Raw genomic sequence first — 16,190 nt, 5'->3', positions numbered from 1 at the left:
TCTATTTCTCACATCCAAAGTAATGCATTCACACAAAATCAGGACCTTCAAGTCTAGCATGAAACAAACAAAAAACCCCAAAAAACCCCAAACCAACCAAAAAAACTAGATTAGAGATATACAATCTCTGAATAATGGTTAGGCTGATTCACCAACACCAAAGAAATCCAAGTGGTCAACAGTCTTGAAAATGCTTTATTGAAATGTGTGACGTATGTGCAGAAGATGTGTGTGAAAAGACCACAGCTTGAAAACTGGTTTTTGAAACGTCTCAACAACCAATTGAAAAAAAAAAAGCCTACTCGACTGGACTTCTAGCATAACCAGAAGCCTGGTGTAAAATTTTCCTTTAAAACATTTTCCATCACAGAAACTAAAGAAAACAAAGCTAGGATACTTGGAAATTGTTGGAGTTTGAAGTTTCAGAGAAGGAGAAGCAACAGTTTTTTAGAAATGTGGGGTGACATCTTTTTTGGATACATCTGGATGAGCATGGACTTCACAGTTCTCGGGAGAACACCGGAGGGTGCTTGAGTCTGTATGCTTGTGTTGAAGAAACAGAGAAACACAGACGGGGAAGGAAAGGACTACAGTGGAAGAGGGGAGACGGAGGAAAGGGCTCAGAGGAGAGAGAGCACTGGAACAAGACATGATTAGGTTAAGTCTAGTTATAAATTTATCAGAAGCTGTGCGCACCTTTTTTAAAAGTCCTAAATTTACATTCCAAAAACTGCCCCCCAACCCCAAACCCACTGTCCCTGCCTTGGAGCTATTGTGAAAAGTCTATGCACAAAAACTGAAACAGAAAATAAAAAATATCCCGGCCCCTCCAAACCCCAAAACAAACCCAAAAGAGTTGTACATTTTTTTTTTTACACATAGGATTAATAATATAGGCATATTAGGTGTCATGATTCAATTAAAAGGCTTTACTCTTTATGCTGAAAAAAACCCAATAAATAAAAGGTGCTAAAGTTAGCATTAAGAATTTGGTTGTAATATATTGACAAAGTCTGGGAAGGCAAATCCTCAAAGCTCCCCTGATACTGATCTGTCTCAGCAAACTATGAAGCAAATACATAAATAACGCAAAGTATGATTGAGAATGTGAGATTTTCAAAAACAAAGACAACATAATTCAGGTTAACTTTGTTGAACAGTGAATAAATGAAATTCATCTACACCTGAATAAAACATATTTAACAATTGAAAAAAATTTTAAACAACCACAAAAAGTAAAAACTTTAAACAAGTAGAACAGGATTTGTTTTCAGGGCACACAGACGCCTGCAGCAGATTCCCACAGTAGCTGTACTGGTGTGTCTTCTATGGATGAGTTAGACAGGCTGAGCTCCACACGGTAAGATGACTAACAGGGCGACAGGACAGTCACACAGGGCGGAGCGCGACACCGGCTACGACCCCAGGTTCCACTGCAGAGCTGGCTTGTGCGTAGAGGCACACAAAGAAAGGTGATTCAGGCAGACATTATTCAAAAGCTACTTTGTCAAGTAACTCTGTTGCTGCGTAACCATTGAATAATGTTTGGGAAAGCTTTGGGCTTTTATTTTTAAGTTTTACTCCTTGTATTTAAGTTTTTTAAATAACAAGGTCACTAAAACTCATGCACGCTGCAAAAAACCTCATGCAGTAGTTAAGGTAAACCATCCAAGCAGTTTTTATTCATTAATATTCATAAATACACACAGCAGCTTCATTAGAGATTTCAATTTTCCTCTTCAGTTTGAATGTGGAGTATTAGGAGAGCCTTTTGCATGTCAAGGTACAGGAAGCAGAGATCACCCCTGCACTGCTACCTACATTTACCTGCTAGAAGTAAAAATTAGTTAAGTGGAAATGATTATCGTATATATTTTCTCTCTTCCTTTTGAATGTACACAATGTAACAGAGTGACAGACCTGAAATTACAATCACCAAACAAACCCAAGACAGTTGTTGTCCACTTTCATTGGCAAATACAGCACAGAGGACATTGTCTGCGGAGTGGGATGGCATCAAAGAGGAGGTGGTGGAGGCTCATTTCCTTTATTACTCTCTTTTAAATTTAGGTTTTCTAGAGCAACATCTAAAGGCATAATATCTACACAGCCCATAGCACCAAAATCTGCCATCTCCCCCCGTTCATCCTCGTCCGAGGACGAGCTCTCTTCACGAACTAAAGTGGATAGAAGGAGCTCTTGGACAAACAGGCTGCGGTCTGCGCGCTCACTTTCCATGGACTGGCGCTCTGTTTCAGACATTTTAGGATCATTCAACCTGTGTAAATGAAAAGGAAAAGATCTTATTGGTAAAAAGTCAATGAACAATGTCATGGTCAATTTCTACGATGTCCTACCCTGTACAAGCTTCACAGGCGGCAAAACTCAGAATCTGAGACATATTAATGGAACATCTTGCTCTAATATACCTCCTTAATTATGTTGAGATGAATTCCCCACACTTGCAGCAATACTGTTACCCCGAGGTGCAAGTCTATGCTTTAATTAGATTCAATGAGAAAAAATACATTTACACTTCTCATACTCCCTTTAGAGAAAACTGGGGTGAAAAATTTCCTAAGGAAATCAAAATTTCTAACAGATCAGATACTTGGGGAAGTAGTGATTTCCCTAACCAAAATTTTACCAGTGGGGAGTAAAAAGAGAAGTAGCAACTCTGGTCACAAAAACAAAATCTGCAGTGATTAGAATAGTCAACCGAAAAGAATCCTAAAAGTTCTCTTGGCTTTTCTCTATTATTTCCATCTAATTCTTCCTGAAATGAAGATATGTCCAGAAGACTGGGAGGGCAAACACACACACTCACACGCACGCACGCACGAGCACGTGCGCACCTACGCTTCTACCAAGGACTGTGTAACAGGTCTGACCCAAGGTTTAACGGCCCAGTATGCTCATCTGACAACAGGCACTTATGAGACCTGTGTCATGTTGGGAAACCTGGTTCGTTTGCACAGAGACTGGACGGATGTTAAGAGCTGAATTTTTATTACTAACCTGTTAAGTGACTTATGCAAAATTCTGCTCAGTTTCAGTGCTAATTTTATTTCTCTACATTTTGAGTGGCAAAGAAAGAAAGGGAAACTGGTTGGAGCACTGGGGTCAAGAAAAGTAACAAACAGGGAGAAGATGGTGACAGTGAAAGGAGTTTCAGTAGGCACGCGTGACAGGTGCTCCTCCCGGAGAAGCCAGGTGCACTCGGAGCCCAAGCTCGTCTACACGCCGCACCTGTTCCCTGCTGTCCCACCGATGCTGGAAGGCATGGGGGCATCCCAAAGTAGCAATGGAGGAGGCATACTGGGCACTCACCATGGGCTCTGCTTTAAGTGCTTTTTGTATGGATTATCTCTTTTAACTCCTACGAGTTAGGTCTCATTATTATCAACTTATAGGCAGAAGAAACTGAAGAGGTTAAGTGACTTGCTCAAAAATCTCACAGCCATCAAGTTCAAAAGCACTCAATGATTAGATCCACGGCTTAGAAAACAAAAGATCTAAATTTAAGAACTGAAAGAACACAAAAGGATCTGGAAGGTAACTACATAAAAGCCATTAAATCCACATTGAAAGGAAATGACTGATGACATTTATGATTAAAACCAAATTAAGAACATAAGGGCTTCCCTGGTGGCACAGTGGTTGAGAGTCCACCTGCCGATGCGGGGGACACGGGTTCGTGCCCCGGTCCGGGAAGATCCCACATGCCGTGGAGCGGCTGGGCCCGTGAGCCATGGCCGCTGAGCCTGCGCGTCCGGAGCCTGTGCTCCGCGACGGGAGAGGCCACAACAGTGAGAGGCCCACATACTGCAAAAAAAAAAAAAAAAAAAAAGAATATAAGAGAGTATCTAATGAAACAGGAGATTGAGCAATAGGCTACATATTCTCAATCAAAAACTTTGAAAGTGCTAAGAAATGAAATACATTCCACATCTTTAGTTTTGGAAAAGGCCTTAAAAAGAAAAACAAACTAAAGTCAAACCTATTAGGAGGAGAAAGGATGAATAGAAAACTACCTACATAGCAAGCAGGCAAACTAGAAACATACAGGCTGAGGTCCCCAAACCTTCGGAAGGCATGTAATTCTAGTATTACTGTTTTGATTTTTAGGAAATAACTGAGAAAATGTTTCACTCCTGAGGGGGGTAGATAAAATCGGTACTAGGACTAGATGTCTTGATGGCCAAACTTCATTTGGGATCTAGAAGTAACTGCAAAGCTTGTAAGGAGCTTCAAACTGGAGTTAGCAAAACTAGTTGGCTCCATTACCAAGAGACTGGAATCTGACATAGGCACTTACACAACTGCTTTCTAAAAGGTCAACCATTTTTGGATCCCAAAGAAACTGTGTCCCACCATCAGTTCCAAGGCGACAGGAACAGGAATTGCCCCTGGTCAAAGAGACCAAAGATGAGGCGGGGGCCCTACACACATCACATGACAGCTGTGTGGCCAGGGACAAGGATTTCCCCTTGGAAACATCACAGACCCTCTCCTAGCCTTGAAGATTCTCAGCACACACGTTAATGTATTTGAAGTTCTGAGACACCCAAGGGTAAATAAACTATTTGTTACTTAGTTTTGCCCAAACTTATTCATTAGGAAAAAAACTTGAACATAAATAACTATTTGTATTTCTTAGAATATATAAAGTTCCAGGGAATATTTTTGGGGAAATATTGCCTTAGCTAAAGCATATGAGTCAGGATCTAATGACACAATGAAAGATGTAGAAAGTGGTCTAAAATTGCAAGGTACTACGCAACATACAGTATCAGATGACAGAAAGGGGGCCTTCCAGAAGCTACAACCAGAATCCAAGGAAAGCACTCAGAGGCCACCCATACTGTGCCCTGGTTGCTGGCTGTCTGGTCTAGAATAACTACACAGAGAAAAGTCCCAGATCAAGCTCACTGAGTCTGGAGCTCAAAAAACAAAAACAAAAACAAAACCAGAGTGGGGCAAAGGTGGGAAGATGTGTTTTCCAAAGGGCAGTGGGGCAAGACATTCATTCCACCCCCCAGGCCAGCGAACCCTCAGCAGACACACACACTGGTAGGGCTCCTTTCTGAGGTAGGTACCTAGATCTGTGGCTCTATGCTTTCTTTACGTTGAAGCCACATTTTCTGGTAATAATCAATCAGGCACAGTTACTCACTTTGCAGAGAGAATACAAAGGTAAATTTCCCACTTGAAACTTCCTCCTTAGATCCATACCAAATGATAATAAGTACCATTAATTGGGTTTTTATTACATGCCAGATACTGAGCCAGACCATACACATACCTGTATTCCATTTCATCCTCAAAACAATTCTCATTCTAATGCAGCAAAACTCATGGGATATTATAAAACTGAGGTTTGGAGAAGTGAAGTGACTTGCCTAAGGTCCAAACTAGTAAAAGCTGGGGCTCTTGACAGGGGTCTTATTTGCAGAGATCTGAAAACATTTTTTATTCTGCATCAACAATATGTTATTTACAACTATACACATGTGCCACTGTACTAACAGAGATGTTTAAAAGCATGAGATAAAAGAAATATACATAGAAATAGTGTTTTCTTCTAACATCTAGTTGTCACACACATTACTTTTTGGAGATAACTGATATATTACACTAATTTTCTTCTTCGTTTCACAGTTTTTAACTTTATATTCCTCTCTATTCCATTAAAAGTCCAAATTAGTCCAGGTTCATTATCTGCTGAGCCTACATCTACTCATTACTGCTCTTTCTAAACTTCTTTTATTTTTAAAAGTCACATAAAATGCCTATGAGGTCTCAGCAGAGGAACATATTTGGTTGCTAATGGTAGTTTTCAGAAGCAAATAAGAGCCCTCCTCCATCCAGCAGAGCCATTTACTGTGTGTACTAAGTATTTTTTACACTGTGGTGAACCATTCTTTTAAATAGTTATTTTGTGTACGCTAACCACAAAAATTTAAATTCCACTTCTTCAGAAATTCTCAGGAGAAAACCACCACATTATAAAATCTGCTCTTGTACTTTTGGATATTTCACAGCAGACTGAAACTGGCAATAAAAAGACAGCATGTTAATTATGACAATAAATGTACCTAGTATGTCCCATATATGTAATGATACGATGTTTACATTTTATGGGCAATAGGGAAAAGAAATTCATATCAGATGATGATACACTGTTAGAACAAGACCATCAGCATTCCTAGTTTATCTAAAATAAACTATTATTTTTCATATTTTTAAGGAAATACTGAATATACAGTTTTGATTAGAGATCTGTGAGTTTTATTTTTTTTTTATTTTTATTTTTATTTTTTTTTTTGTGGTATGTGGGCCTCTCACTGTTGTGGCCTTTCCCGTTGCGGAGCACAGGCTCCGGATGCGCAGGCTCAGCGGCCATAGCTCACGGGCCCAGCCGCTCCGCGGCACGTGGGATCCTCCCAGACCGGGGTACGAACCCACGTCCCCTGCATCGGCAGGCGGACTCTCAACCTCTGCGCCACCAGGGAAGCCCTGATTAGAGATCTGTGAGTTTTAATGGTTTGATCAAAGGCCAAGCCTTTAAGAACACATATAAACACAAAAGAGAAAAGGTCATCTCAGGCTGCGCGGCGCTAATGAAATACTACTTCTCAAAGTTACGTTAATAGATGAACTACCTTGTTAAAAGAAACTGGGAATTCTGGGTAGTTTGCTGACTGCTTTCTGTGTTAGCTGTGTTGGTTGTTGCTGTGGATTGTGTGATTGTAGTGGTGACACTGCTTGTGTTAGTACGCCGGGTTGTGTTGCGTGCAGTCTCCAGTTGTTGCCGTGCTGCCTGGGCGTGCTGCCGTTCTAGCTGCAGCTGCATCTGCAGTTGTTGTAACTGAGAAGCGGAAGGGCCGGAGGAATTAAGCTGTCCTCCTGCAGAACGTCTCACTCCTGATAACTGGGACAAAAGCTCTGCCAACGGAAATGAAGACATTAATGTCTACTGCAATATGAGGAAAACAAAACGCTACAGATCAGTCTTTTACCAGAGGAACATTAAAAATGATCGTCAACAGGAAGGTAACCTGTGGCAACATACAGTTTCAGCGTGGAGCTTAATACCTTTTAGGATGCCTCCTAGAGGCAAGAGCTGTGTATGTGTTGTGTATGGGAAATGCAAATACGTATGAATATTAGCTCACACACAATTATTTTTAAGCAAAACATAGCAAATTGTTTTTTAAGTTGTTTGCACAATGGGCTGATTTAGTTACACTTTCTCTTAGTATTTTAGTAGGCTAAGGTGGCTCATCTACTGGTCCAAACATAACATAAACCCTCTCAACGTGAGCTCCACGAAAGCAGGGATCAAGTCTATTGTTTACGATATTCCTGGCTCTTAGAACAGCACCTGACACATAGTAGGCAAACATTTATTTAATGATTGAATGACTGTCAGAATTAAATCCAAGAGACCTGCATCATTTCTAACTGTGACGGTTGTACACTTGCCTCTGCCTTCTTTCTCTGGAACCTTCTGGTACTGCTGCTTGAGAGCCCCAGAGCACCACTGCAGTGAGGACCACCGGTGATGCCCAGTGAAGCTGATTAGCTCCTGACTATACAGCCTATTTAGACGCTCTTGTTTGGACAAGGCTGTGCTCATCAGAAGCCAGGTGGCTCCCTGTCCCTGCCCGTCATCTAAGTGAGGTGCAGTAGTTGCCTTCTCCCACGTGGAGGGTCTATCTGGCTTACATGGATTTGATGATTGCCCTTTCAACATTCCTAGGCTGGCAAAGCTCTTCACCATTAAAATGCATTTCCAGGGCACATTTCTGCCTTACTGCTCACTGTTGTTTTGTTCCAGGGGCTCTTAACACCATTCTTTCATATAGTCCATCACTAACATAAACTACTTTTCACTGACAGAAAAAAAACTGAATGGAGAAAGTGTCTCAATTGTGAATTTTGCCCCCAGAAATCACATTAACTTTTAGAGCCTGCTACCAAAGACAGCAGGTAAATATTCCTTTTGGATGAAGAAGTATTTTTTAAAATTCCCAAAACTCAGTTTTTTGGGGCTTACTGCACATCCAAATGCCCGAAGCACATTTGGAATTAAGATTTTACACTGGCTTCCCTGGTGGCGCAGTGGTTAAGAATCCACCTGCCAATGCAGGGGACACGGGTTTGAGCCCTGGTCTGGGAAGATCCCACATGCCGCGGAGCAACTAAGCCCGTGTGCCACAACTACCGAGCCTGTGCTCTAGAGCCTGCGAGCCACAACTACTGAAGCCAACGTGACACAGCTACTGAAGCCCGCGCACCTAGAGCCCACGCTCGACAACAAGAGAAGCCACTGAAAGGAGAAGCCTTGAGGTGAGAAGCAACTCAGCGAAGAGTAGCCCCCGCTCGCCGCAACTAGAGAAAGCCCGTGCACAGCAACGAAGACCCAACGCAGCCAAAAATAAATAAATAAATCTATTAAAAAAAAATATTTTACACTGAATATCTCACATTTTAAGGAAGATTTTATGAATAACACTGTTCCTATTTTGATGACAGATTTATACTCAGCTGCATTTCAGGTACGCGTTCCACTGTATGTACACATTTCGGACTTGTACAGGCTCCCTGGACTCTCACTGCCTGCCAGTGCTTACTGTATCTTTCAGGGTCTCAGGCTACAGTGACTTCTGACATTTTGACTGTCAAACCTTGTGTTTTGCTGCTGGCTTCGCAGGTTGGCCATGCATGAGACCAGTGACTTGGCTATGAACTACATGTTCAAATGTTGTGTTTTTTTTTTTAATAACTTTTTTCTATTTATTTATTTATTTATGGCTGCATCGGGTGCTTGTTGCTGTGTGCGGGCTTTCTCTAGTTGCGTCAAGCTGGGGCTACTCTTCACTGCGGTGCGTGGGCTTCTCATTGCGGTGGCTTCTCTTGTTGTGGAGCACGGGCTCTAGGCACACAGGCTTCAGTAGTTGTGGCTCGTGGGTCAGTAGCTGTGGCACATGGGCTTAGTTGCTCCGTGGCATGTGGGATCTTCCTGGATCAGGGCTCAAACCTGTGTCCCCCTGCACCACCAGGGAAGCCCCAGATGTTTTTTTTTTTTTTAAATAAATTTATTTATTTATTCATTTATTTTTGGCTGTGTTGGGTCTCCACTGCTGCACGCCTGCTTTCTCTGGTTGTGGCGAGTGGGGGCTACTCTTCGTTGTGGTGTGTGGGCTTCTTACTGCGGTGGCTTCTCTTGTTGCGGAGCACGGGCTCTAGGTGTGTGGGCTTTAGTAGTTGTGGCACGTGGGCTCAGTAGTTGTGGCTCGTGGGCTCTAGAGTGCAGGCTCAGTAGTTGTGGTGCCTGGGCTTAGTTGCTCCACGGCATGTGGGATCTTCCTGGACCAGGGCTCGAACCCATGTCCCCTACATTGGCAGGTGGATTCTTAACCACTGCGCCACCAGGGAAGCCCCCAAATGTTTTTTAAAGTAAGATTTTCCCAAGCTATTAAAACACGAATGCTCCACAATACTATAGTTCTCAAATCAAGGCAAGGACAAGACACTTCTACTTGACTTTCTTCCATGAGAAGAGCTTAATTCTTTAGTCCTGTCAGTTAGTTTTCTTATCTGTGTGCTTGTGGAGGCTGAACCATGAAATTCTGCAGGTTTTTCAACTCTGAAATCTTCTATGATTTTCTTGGGTTTCACTGGAGGCCACAAATAGAACATAGATTGTTCCTCATTCTCTTATACCTCTAAGTACTTAAAGAAATGCCAAAATAATATGAACTACTTTATGTGGTCTACTTTAAACATATTTTATACTTATAAAATATAGAGGAATTTTGTCAAGGAACATGTGGCGTGTGATAAGAGACTAAGAATACAAATCCTACCAGAAATTTTTAAAGGGAGCTCCACCATCCCCAGCCATTTCCTTTATTAATGTGAAACTAACTTACCAGCTATAGGATCCATGGCTTCCCTATTGCTTGGAGAATATGAACTCTGAGAAGAAGAAAGTCCACCAGTAGAACTGCTAGTAAAGTGCATGTTTGATCTACGTGCACGAGGACCTCCCAATCCCCGGCCAGGGTGAAACATTCTACGTACATGTCGAACACCACTCGATTCATCATAACTCCAAAGTTAAGGAAAAAACTCAAGTATTTCATAGAAAGAAAAAAAAAATCACTCGAGTCCTTGCAAGATAGACGTGCAGATTTCTCAAATTATAAGCATTTTAAAATAGCACATTTCATTTAGAATACAAATGGTCCAACTATATCTATGAGGGCTATTAACTCTAGAAAAGACACTCAAACATAAAGCAACATGTGAGTATGTGTATACTGTGTGTGTATGTTGTGTATGTGTGTGTGTTTTCAAAGAGAAAAAAAAGTTTCTCCAGGTGGGAAGAAGTTCCTTCCTAACACTGCCAAACGAGGCGAGAGGCACTGCCTGGTCAGACACCCAGGGTGAGACATTCTCTTACCCTCTACTCAGTATTGAATTCCGTATACGTTCATACCGAAGTAACCACAAATAATAACCAGCAATTTTTTATATTTGGTGAGAATTGTGCTAATATACAGGCTAATCAAATCTCAGTGACCATCTGTAATGAGAAACGAACAGTATAAGTAATTTAAATTCAGGAGTAAAAGACTCCTTCTGGCTTAGTTTTAATCTGTCAAGTTGTTTTTTTTTCTTCCAATGCTGCTGCTAAGCAGAAAACCAGATTTGAATTTCTTGTACAGGTGGACACAGAGAGAGTAACAGCACATTTATCAAGAAGTCAAAGTTCCAGCAGCCTCGACCACCTTATACACCTGCGTGTGAGTTACAGTGAAGAAGGTCCTGAGGAGCAAAGAGCTGCTGAAACTCACGAAGACAACACTGTGCGTCCTCCACACAGGTGAGTGTGAGTGTGCAAGGAGGGCGGGGAGGGGGACTGGGAGAACTAGATATTGTAGCAGGGGAGATCTTCTTTCAAAGCAGCCAATCTATGGGAAAAGAATCTAAAAAAGAGTGGATATATGTACATGTGTAACTGATTCACTTTGCTGTACAGCAGAAACTAACACAGCACTATAAATCAACCATACTCTAACAAAAATTAAAAAAAAAAAAAGAAACAAAGCAGCCAACAGACAGCTATATAATACAGATTAATTTTTGTGTTGACTTCCCAGTTTTTTCAGCTGATGGTTCAGGAGTCACGTGGGGACAGGGTGGGTGGCTCCAGGAAGCCCTCAGGCGCCACCACAATGCACACTGTTTCATGGTGGTATTCATGACAGTGGCTTGGGTTCTGCAGAAAGTGATGTGATCATCACACTTTGTTTTTAAAAAGTATTCTTTAGGAAGAGTTCCATCAAAGTAGTTAAAAAAAAAAAAAAAGTTTGGGTGCTTAAGAGGCTTAGAAGCAAGTCACTCCCTCATGTCAAACAAAATTACCACACAGTAGCACTTGAAGTACCTGAAAAATCAGTTGTATTTCCAGGAAAACTGCTATGCCAACATTTTGCTTTCTAGAACTTAATGATAATACTTGTTAGTAATCTAAAATGCAACACATGACTTCTCTTATTCTTATATTTTGCATAAGTTAATCTTTTCTTGGTAATGAAAGACTCATAAAAATCTTACAAAAATTCATGTAGATGATATGGGACATTCTACTGAGTGGATACTAATTTCACTAGAGGCCCTTGAACTTGCTGAAAAAGTGCAGGACAACAGCACGGTTTTAAGTTATTTGCCTAGCTTCTCCATGGAGATGGAGTGAAGCATGGATCAAGCATAACTCTGGGTATTGTTATAGGATTCTTTTATACAAAATGAGAAGTGACTCTAAGGCTAAAGTATTCTTGGCCTATTTGGATTTTCATATTCTCTTGGAAAAAACAAAAACAAAAACAAGCAAGCACCGCTCTCTTCATTTTGCTTTCAGTGTCCCCTGCCTCGAGGAGAGAGGCGGAGTGGGTTCCTCTGTTCTCTCCGTACTTGTCCCAGCCTGGCTCCGTCCAGGCTGGTATGCTAACTTCTCAGGATGGGTCCATATCTTTATCTTTCCGTTAGTTTCCACTTATCCTCCCCTAACTCTAAAGGGCCATATTTCTAATTAGAAAATTAGGAATTGTGAGCAAGGGATGGGACCTGTAGGACAAGAAAACCACCAGACCAGTTTCTTCCTCAAATAAGTCTAAGCTTGAGTTATGACTGCCGGGAGGCAAGCAAAGGAATCAGAATGAAGTCTGGCAGGGAGAGAGGTTGTGATTAGCTCTTGAATTGCTTCAAACTGCAACGAACACTAAAACCTTTACATGAGAACAGAACCCTACGTTAACAGGTGATAGTTTCAGAAAAACAATTCATAACTTGAAACCAGAAGCACCGAGTCTACAAAATTAATTTACTCTGGGCGGCCAGTAATCTCTTGGAGATTTTTAGGGAATACTGCCAGGAACTGTCATGAGATTGGTTTGGGAGGGGAAGCAGAAATGAAAGTGGGAAAGGAATTTAGAGCTGGACCTGACCTTATGCTATCCTACTCAGAGACGGGACAGGAAATGGCTCTCTCTGGAGAAGGAAGCTCCAAAAGGGAAGGAAGCCCCACGACGCACACCTGCCCACCATCCAGCCTACAACAGGGTGAGGCAACAGAGAACAGGGGTGGCAAGCAAACACAACCCCCACGTAGTTAATGAACTAGGTTTTAACTTGGATTAGCATTTTCCTCTTTTGTACGAAAACACCCTCCTGAAGACTTATAACCTGGTCAAATTGTCTTCAAAAAAATCTGATGGTAACGAACTAAAGATGACGAGCAAGGGAACTTTCACTTACTGAGCATGATTAACGTCACAGTCATAGCAGAGGAAAAGAGAAATAAGACATTGCATCTCAACACCGAGTCACTCTTAGGAAAAGGTTAAATCAACTCAGATAGTCTGGAGGTTAGTTTTCCGCTTTGGGGATGCCGTCCTTAAAATTCATCGAAATGATAAATGTTACAAACAACTTTTCCCCTTGTTGCCTCTCGAAAGGATATTAAATCTCTAGGGGCTCTGTGTTCAAGTGTAAGATGAGCTGCAAAGTCATCCGTGACATGATTAGGATCGCCTCCAGGCAATGCCGCACATATTGGACAAATCTGAAATGAAAGTAAAGAAAGCAGGTTTACTTACAGGTGAACACTGATCAGACATCTTTCCGGATGAATACTTTACTGTACATTTTACCTTGATCAGGTTTTAACCGGGCAAAAACAAAACAGATCCTGAACTAGCGAACAGCTGCGGAGGCTGAACAAGAACCGCAGGCATCAGTGCTGTGACTCTACCGAAGCAGACGCCTGTCAGGCTCAGACAGACAATTCTAAACACACAGGTCAAATCTGAGCTCTGGCAATGACTTCCAACAGCCTGGCCGATTCATCTGCATGGTCTAGTAACACATTTTCCATAAAAATAGTTTTTTAGTGTGCTATTTAGTGCACAATCATGTCTAAGTCCAGTCTTACTGGTAAAGGCTGAGACATAAGCCTCCCTAAAGTAAGCTAGACTTGAGGGCCAACAGCCAAACAAGACAGCAAAGCTCTTACTAAAAACGCAACTGCACGAACTTAAATACTTTGAATGTGGTAGGGTAAGACAGACAATGACTACTGATAATACGCAGATATGCTCTATCGATTCATGAATGGGACTTCCAAGGTGGCGAGCGGGTATGAGAGACCATTTTTAGAACTTTATTCCCCAGAAGGATGGGAGGTCAGAGCAGGTCAAGGGGTAGAAGACAACTTCGCTGTGGGCCTGAGGGCAAGGGACAGGAGAAAGAAGAAATGAAACAACGTGTCCACAGGCGGAGGCGGCTGGACAGGTCGGGAATGTGGTTTCCGAAGCAGCAGTTTCAACAGAAGCGGTGAAACAGGAGGCAGGAGAGGGAAGGACAGGAGGAACGCACCACTCTCAGGGGAAAGCCCCTTACTCTTCCCGAAATCCAGCTGGACAGATGATGGCCTAAGAGTGGTAGCCAAGCCTTGAAGTATGAAGAACTTCAACCTTAAAGGACAGAACCAAGAAGAAAGGTCTGATATCGGCAAAGGAGCGCAACCGAAGGGAGCCACAGGACCTGGACAATGAGAGCTTTCAGCTTGTGCCCCTCCCGGGACAGGAGAGCTGAGGGTGGGATTCATCTTGCCAGTACACGTGTCCTGTGCCTAAATTCTTTCACCTGGAGTAAAGCCGGGCGTCTGGTTGACCTTACTGCCAGCTCACAGCAAGTGGGAGAGGAGAGGTGGCACTGGAGATGAGGCGGCAGGAAAAAGGCGAGACCTGGACGGACAACACTGGGATACGGAGGGGAAGACAAACCACTCTGATTCCTAGAGGCTAAGCGAACACAAATCCCTATCGCTCATGACTAGAAAGCAGAAGTTCCCGGACTCTGATGTGACCCCAGGTTCCTCTTAATGTGCGAACAGTCAGCTGTCCTGATGATCTGCCTCAGGACTCTGAGAAATATCTTCAAGAAAACTTAAAGTTGCTCAGGCAAAATAACATTTAAGCGAGACAGTGTGCAAAAGTATTAGGGAGGTCACGATGGGACATACTTGTGAGGCAAATGAGAGAAAGAAGTAGATAGCTATGCCTGTGTTTTTTCAGAAGATGCCAGAAACATGTTTTCTTTCCTTTTTTGGTGCCAGAGAGAAAAGCAATTGGATCTGTTTACAAGTTTACAGATTATCAACTGTCTCCTTACCAGGAACTTGGGTTTTACTGTCTGTACCATTCCTGAGCTGTGACACTGTGGGGTAGAGTCTGATATACTTATTTTACTTTTCACATGTTTCTGTCTTGTCTAGCTGGATTGAGAAACACAGGACAGTGTGATTTCTTTCTTGTTTGGGAACTGTGACCAGATTTGCTAAAAGGAAAAAGACCGACAATGTTTGGAGAAGCAGGAACAACCTCCAGTTGCATGTATGAGATTTTTATCCAGAGAAAATAACCACCAAAAGGAAAAGGCATCTTCCTTCTAAGATATTTCCTTTTGGATTGGCCTTTGGGTAAAATCTATTTATAACCTGAACTGCACAAAGATAGCTACAGAAGTTGCAGTACTGTGAGGATGCATGTAAATGAACTTAGATGAGGAAAGTCTCCTTGAGAACGTGCATTCCTGGAAGGAAGACAGAATACAGATACCAAAGTACAGATACCAAACATACTAAGAATGTCCTAATAGGACTGATAATCTCCTACAAACTAGAAAAGCACCTTTGAGTTAGGGATGTAAAATAGAAGGAAAACCAAGATCCTTCAATATTGTATGTTAATTTCAGTTCTGTAACTCAAAATCTTTTATACTTTACTGTAGGGATAAGGCAGGATGAAGGTATTCAGACTGCTTCACTTAGAGAGAAATAACACAAAAGCAAACACTTCTCTAGTAACTAGGGATAAAGAATTACCAAGGATAAGGAATTACTGGGGTAGGAGGACCACCTAGTTTGGCAGCTGGCACAGAAAAATCAAGAGCCTAGATGAGAACCAAGTGGAAGATGCTGTGACACTTGGGGCCACATGAAGCTAATTCAGGTGAAGACCTGGAAGGGAAAACTAAGTGCTGATGGAACTGGAGGCCCGGTCACGTTACAAGTTTTTACATTTTATACTTAGCACGCTAACTTATGTTTTAGGATGAAAACCTTGGTAAATCAAGGTTGTACTTTCTGAGAGATAATGGAGGGAACAAGAGGAAGGGAGAAAAAGAAGAGCAAAGTGGGGCAAGAGAAACAGAGAAGAGGTGGGAATAGAGACAGACGCCACCCTGCACACAGGAGCACAAACGCAGCTTAGCTCTGAGTGTGTCTTTACTTCCCAGAGATGGTACCTAATACCTTTTACAGGACAGGCAAATTCCACACAAAGGATAAGCTATTAACCCTAAAATTATGAGCCTGTCAGCATTAATACTTATCATACTTCTACCACCACATGATATAGAAATACCTATCACCTGAACAAGAAAATTCCATTAATTTTAAGCTAACACATTGGCTGAAAATTATGACAACACAACACTGTAAATCAACTATATTTCAATAAAATAAAAAATCAAAAAAATTACAACAATTTGTCAACGTTAAGGCTTACTGAATTGGCTTAAGTCAGTGCTTCCTAAACGTGCTAAGGATATAA

General features: G+C 41.9%; 1 protein-coding gene across 1 annotated transcript in view; it reads right to left on the bottom strand.

The window, feature by feature from the left end:
- Positions 1 to 1,654: 1,654 nt before the first annotated feature.
- The window catches only part of KCMF1 (potassium channel modulatory factor 1), a gene marked incomplete at its 5' end in the record, with an annotated part of 71,015 nt that continues 56,479 nt past the window's right edge, over positions 1,655 to 16,190 (bottom strand). The window contains 4 exon segments of the mRNA XM_079720372.1: positions 1,655 to 2,278; positions 6,666 to 6,948; positions 9,942 to 10,120; positions 13,035 to 13,138. Of these exon segments, the coding sequence (XP_079576498.1) occupies positions 2,017 to 2,278; positions 6,666 to 6,948; positions 9,942 to 10,120; positions 13,035 to 13,138 (828 nt within the window). The 3' untranslated portion in view covers positions 1,655 to 2,016.

This window comes from Hyperoodon ampullatus, assembly GCF_949752795.1.
Source record: "Hyperoodon ampullatus genome assembly, chromosome: 15".
Lineage (NCBI taxonomy): Eukaryota > Metazoa > Chordata > Mammalia > Artiodactyla > Ziphiidae > Hyperoodon > Hyperoodon ampullatus.
Note: the sequence above shows the minus strand (reverse complement) of the source record. Positions and strands in the feature narration are given on the sequence as shown.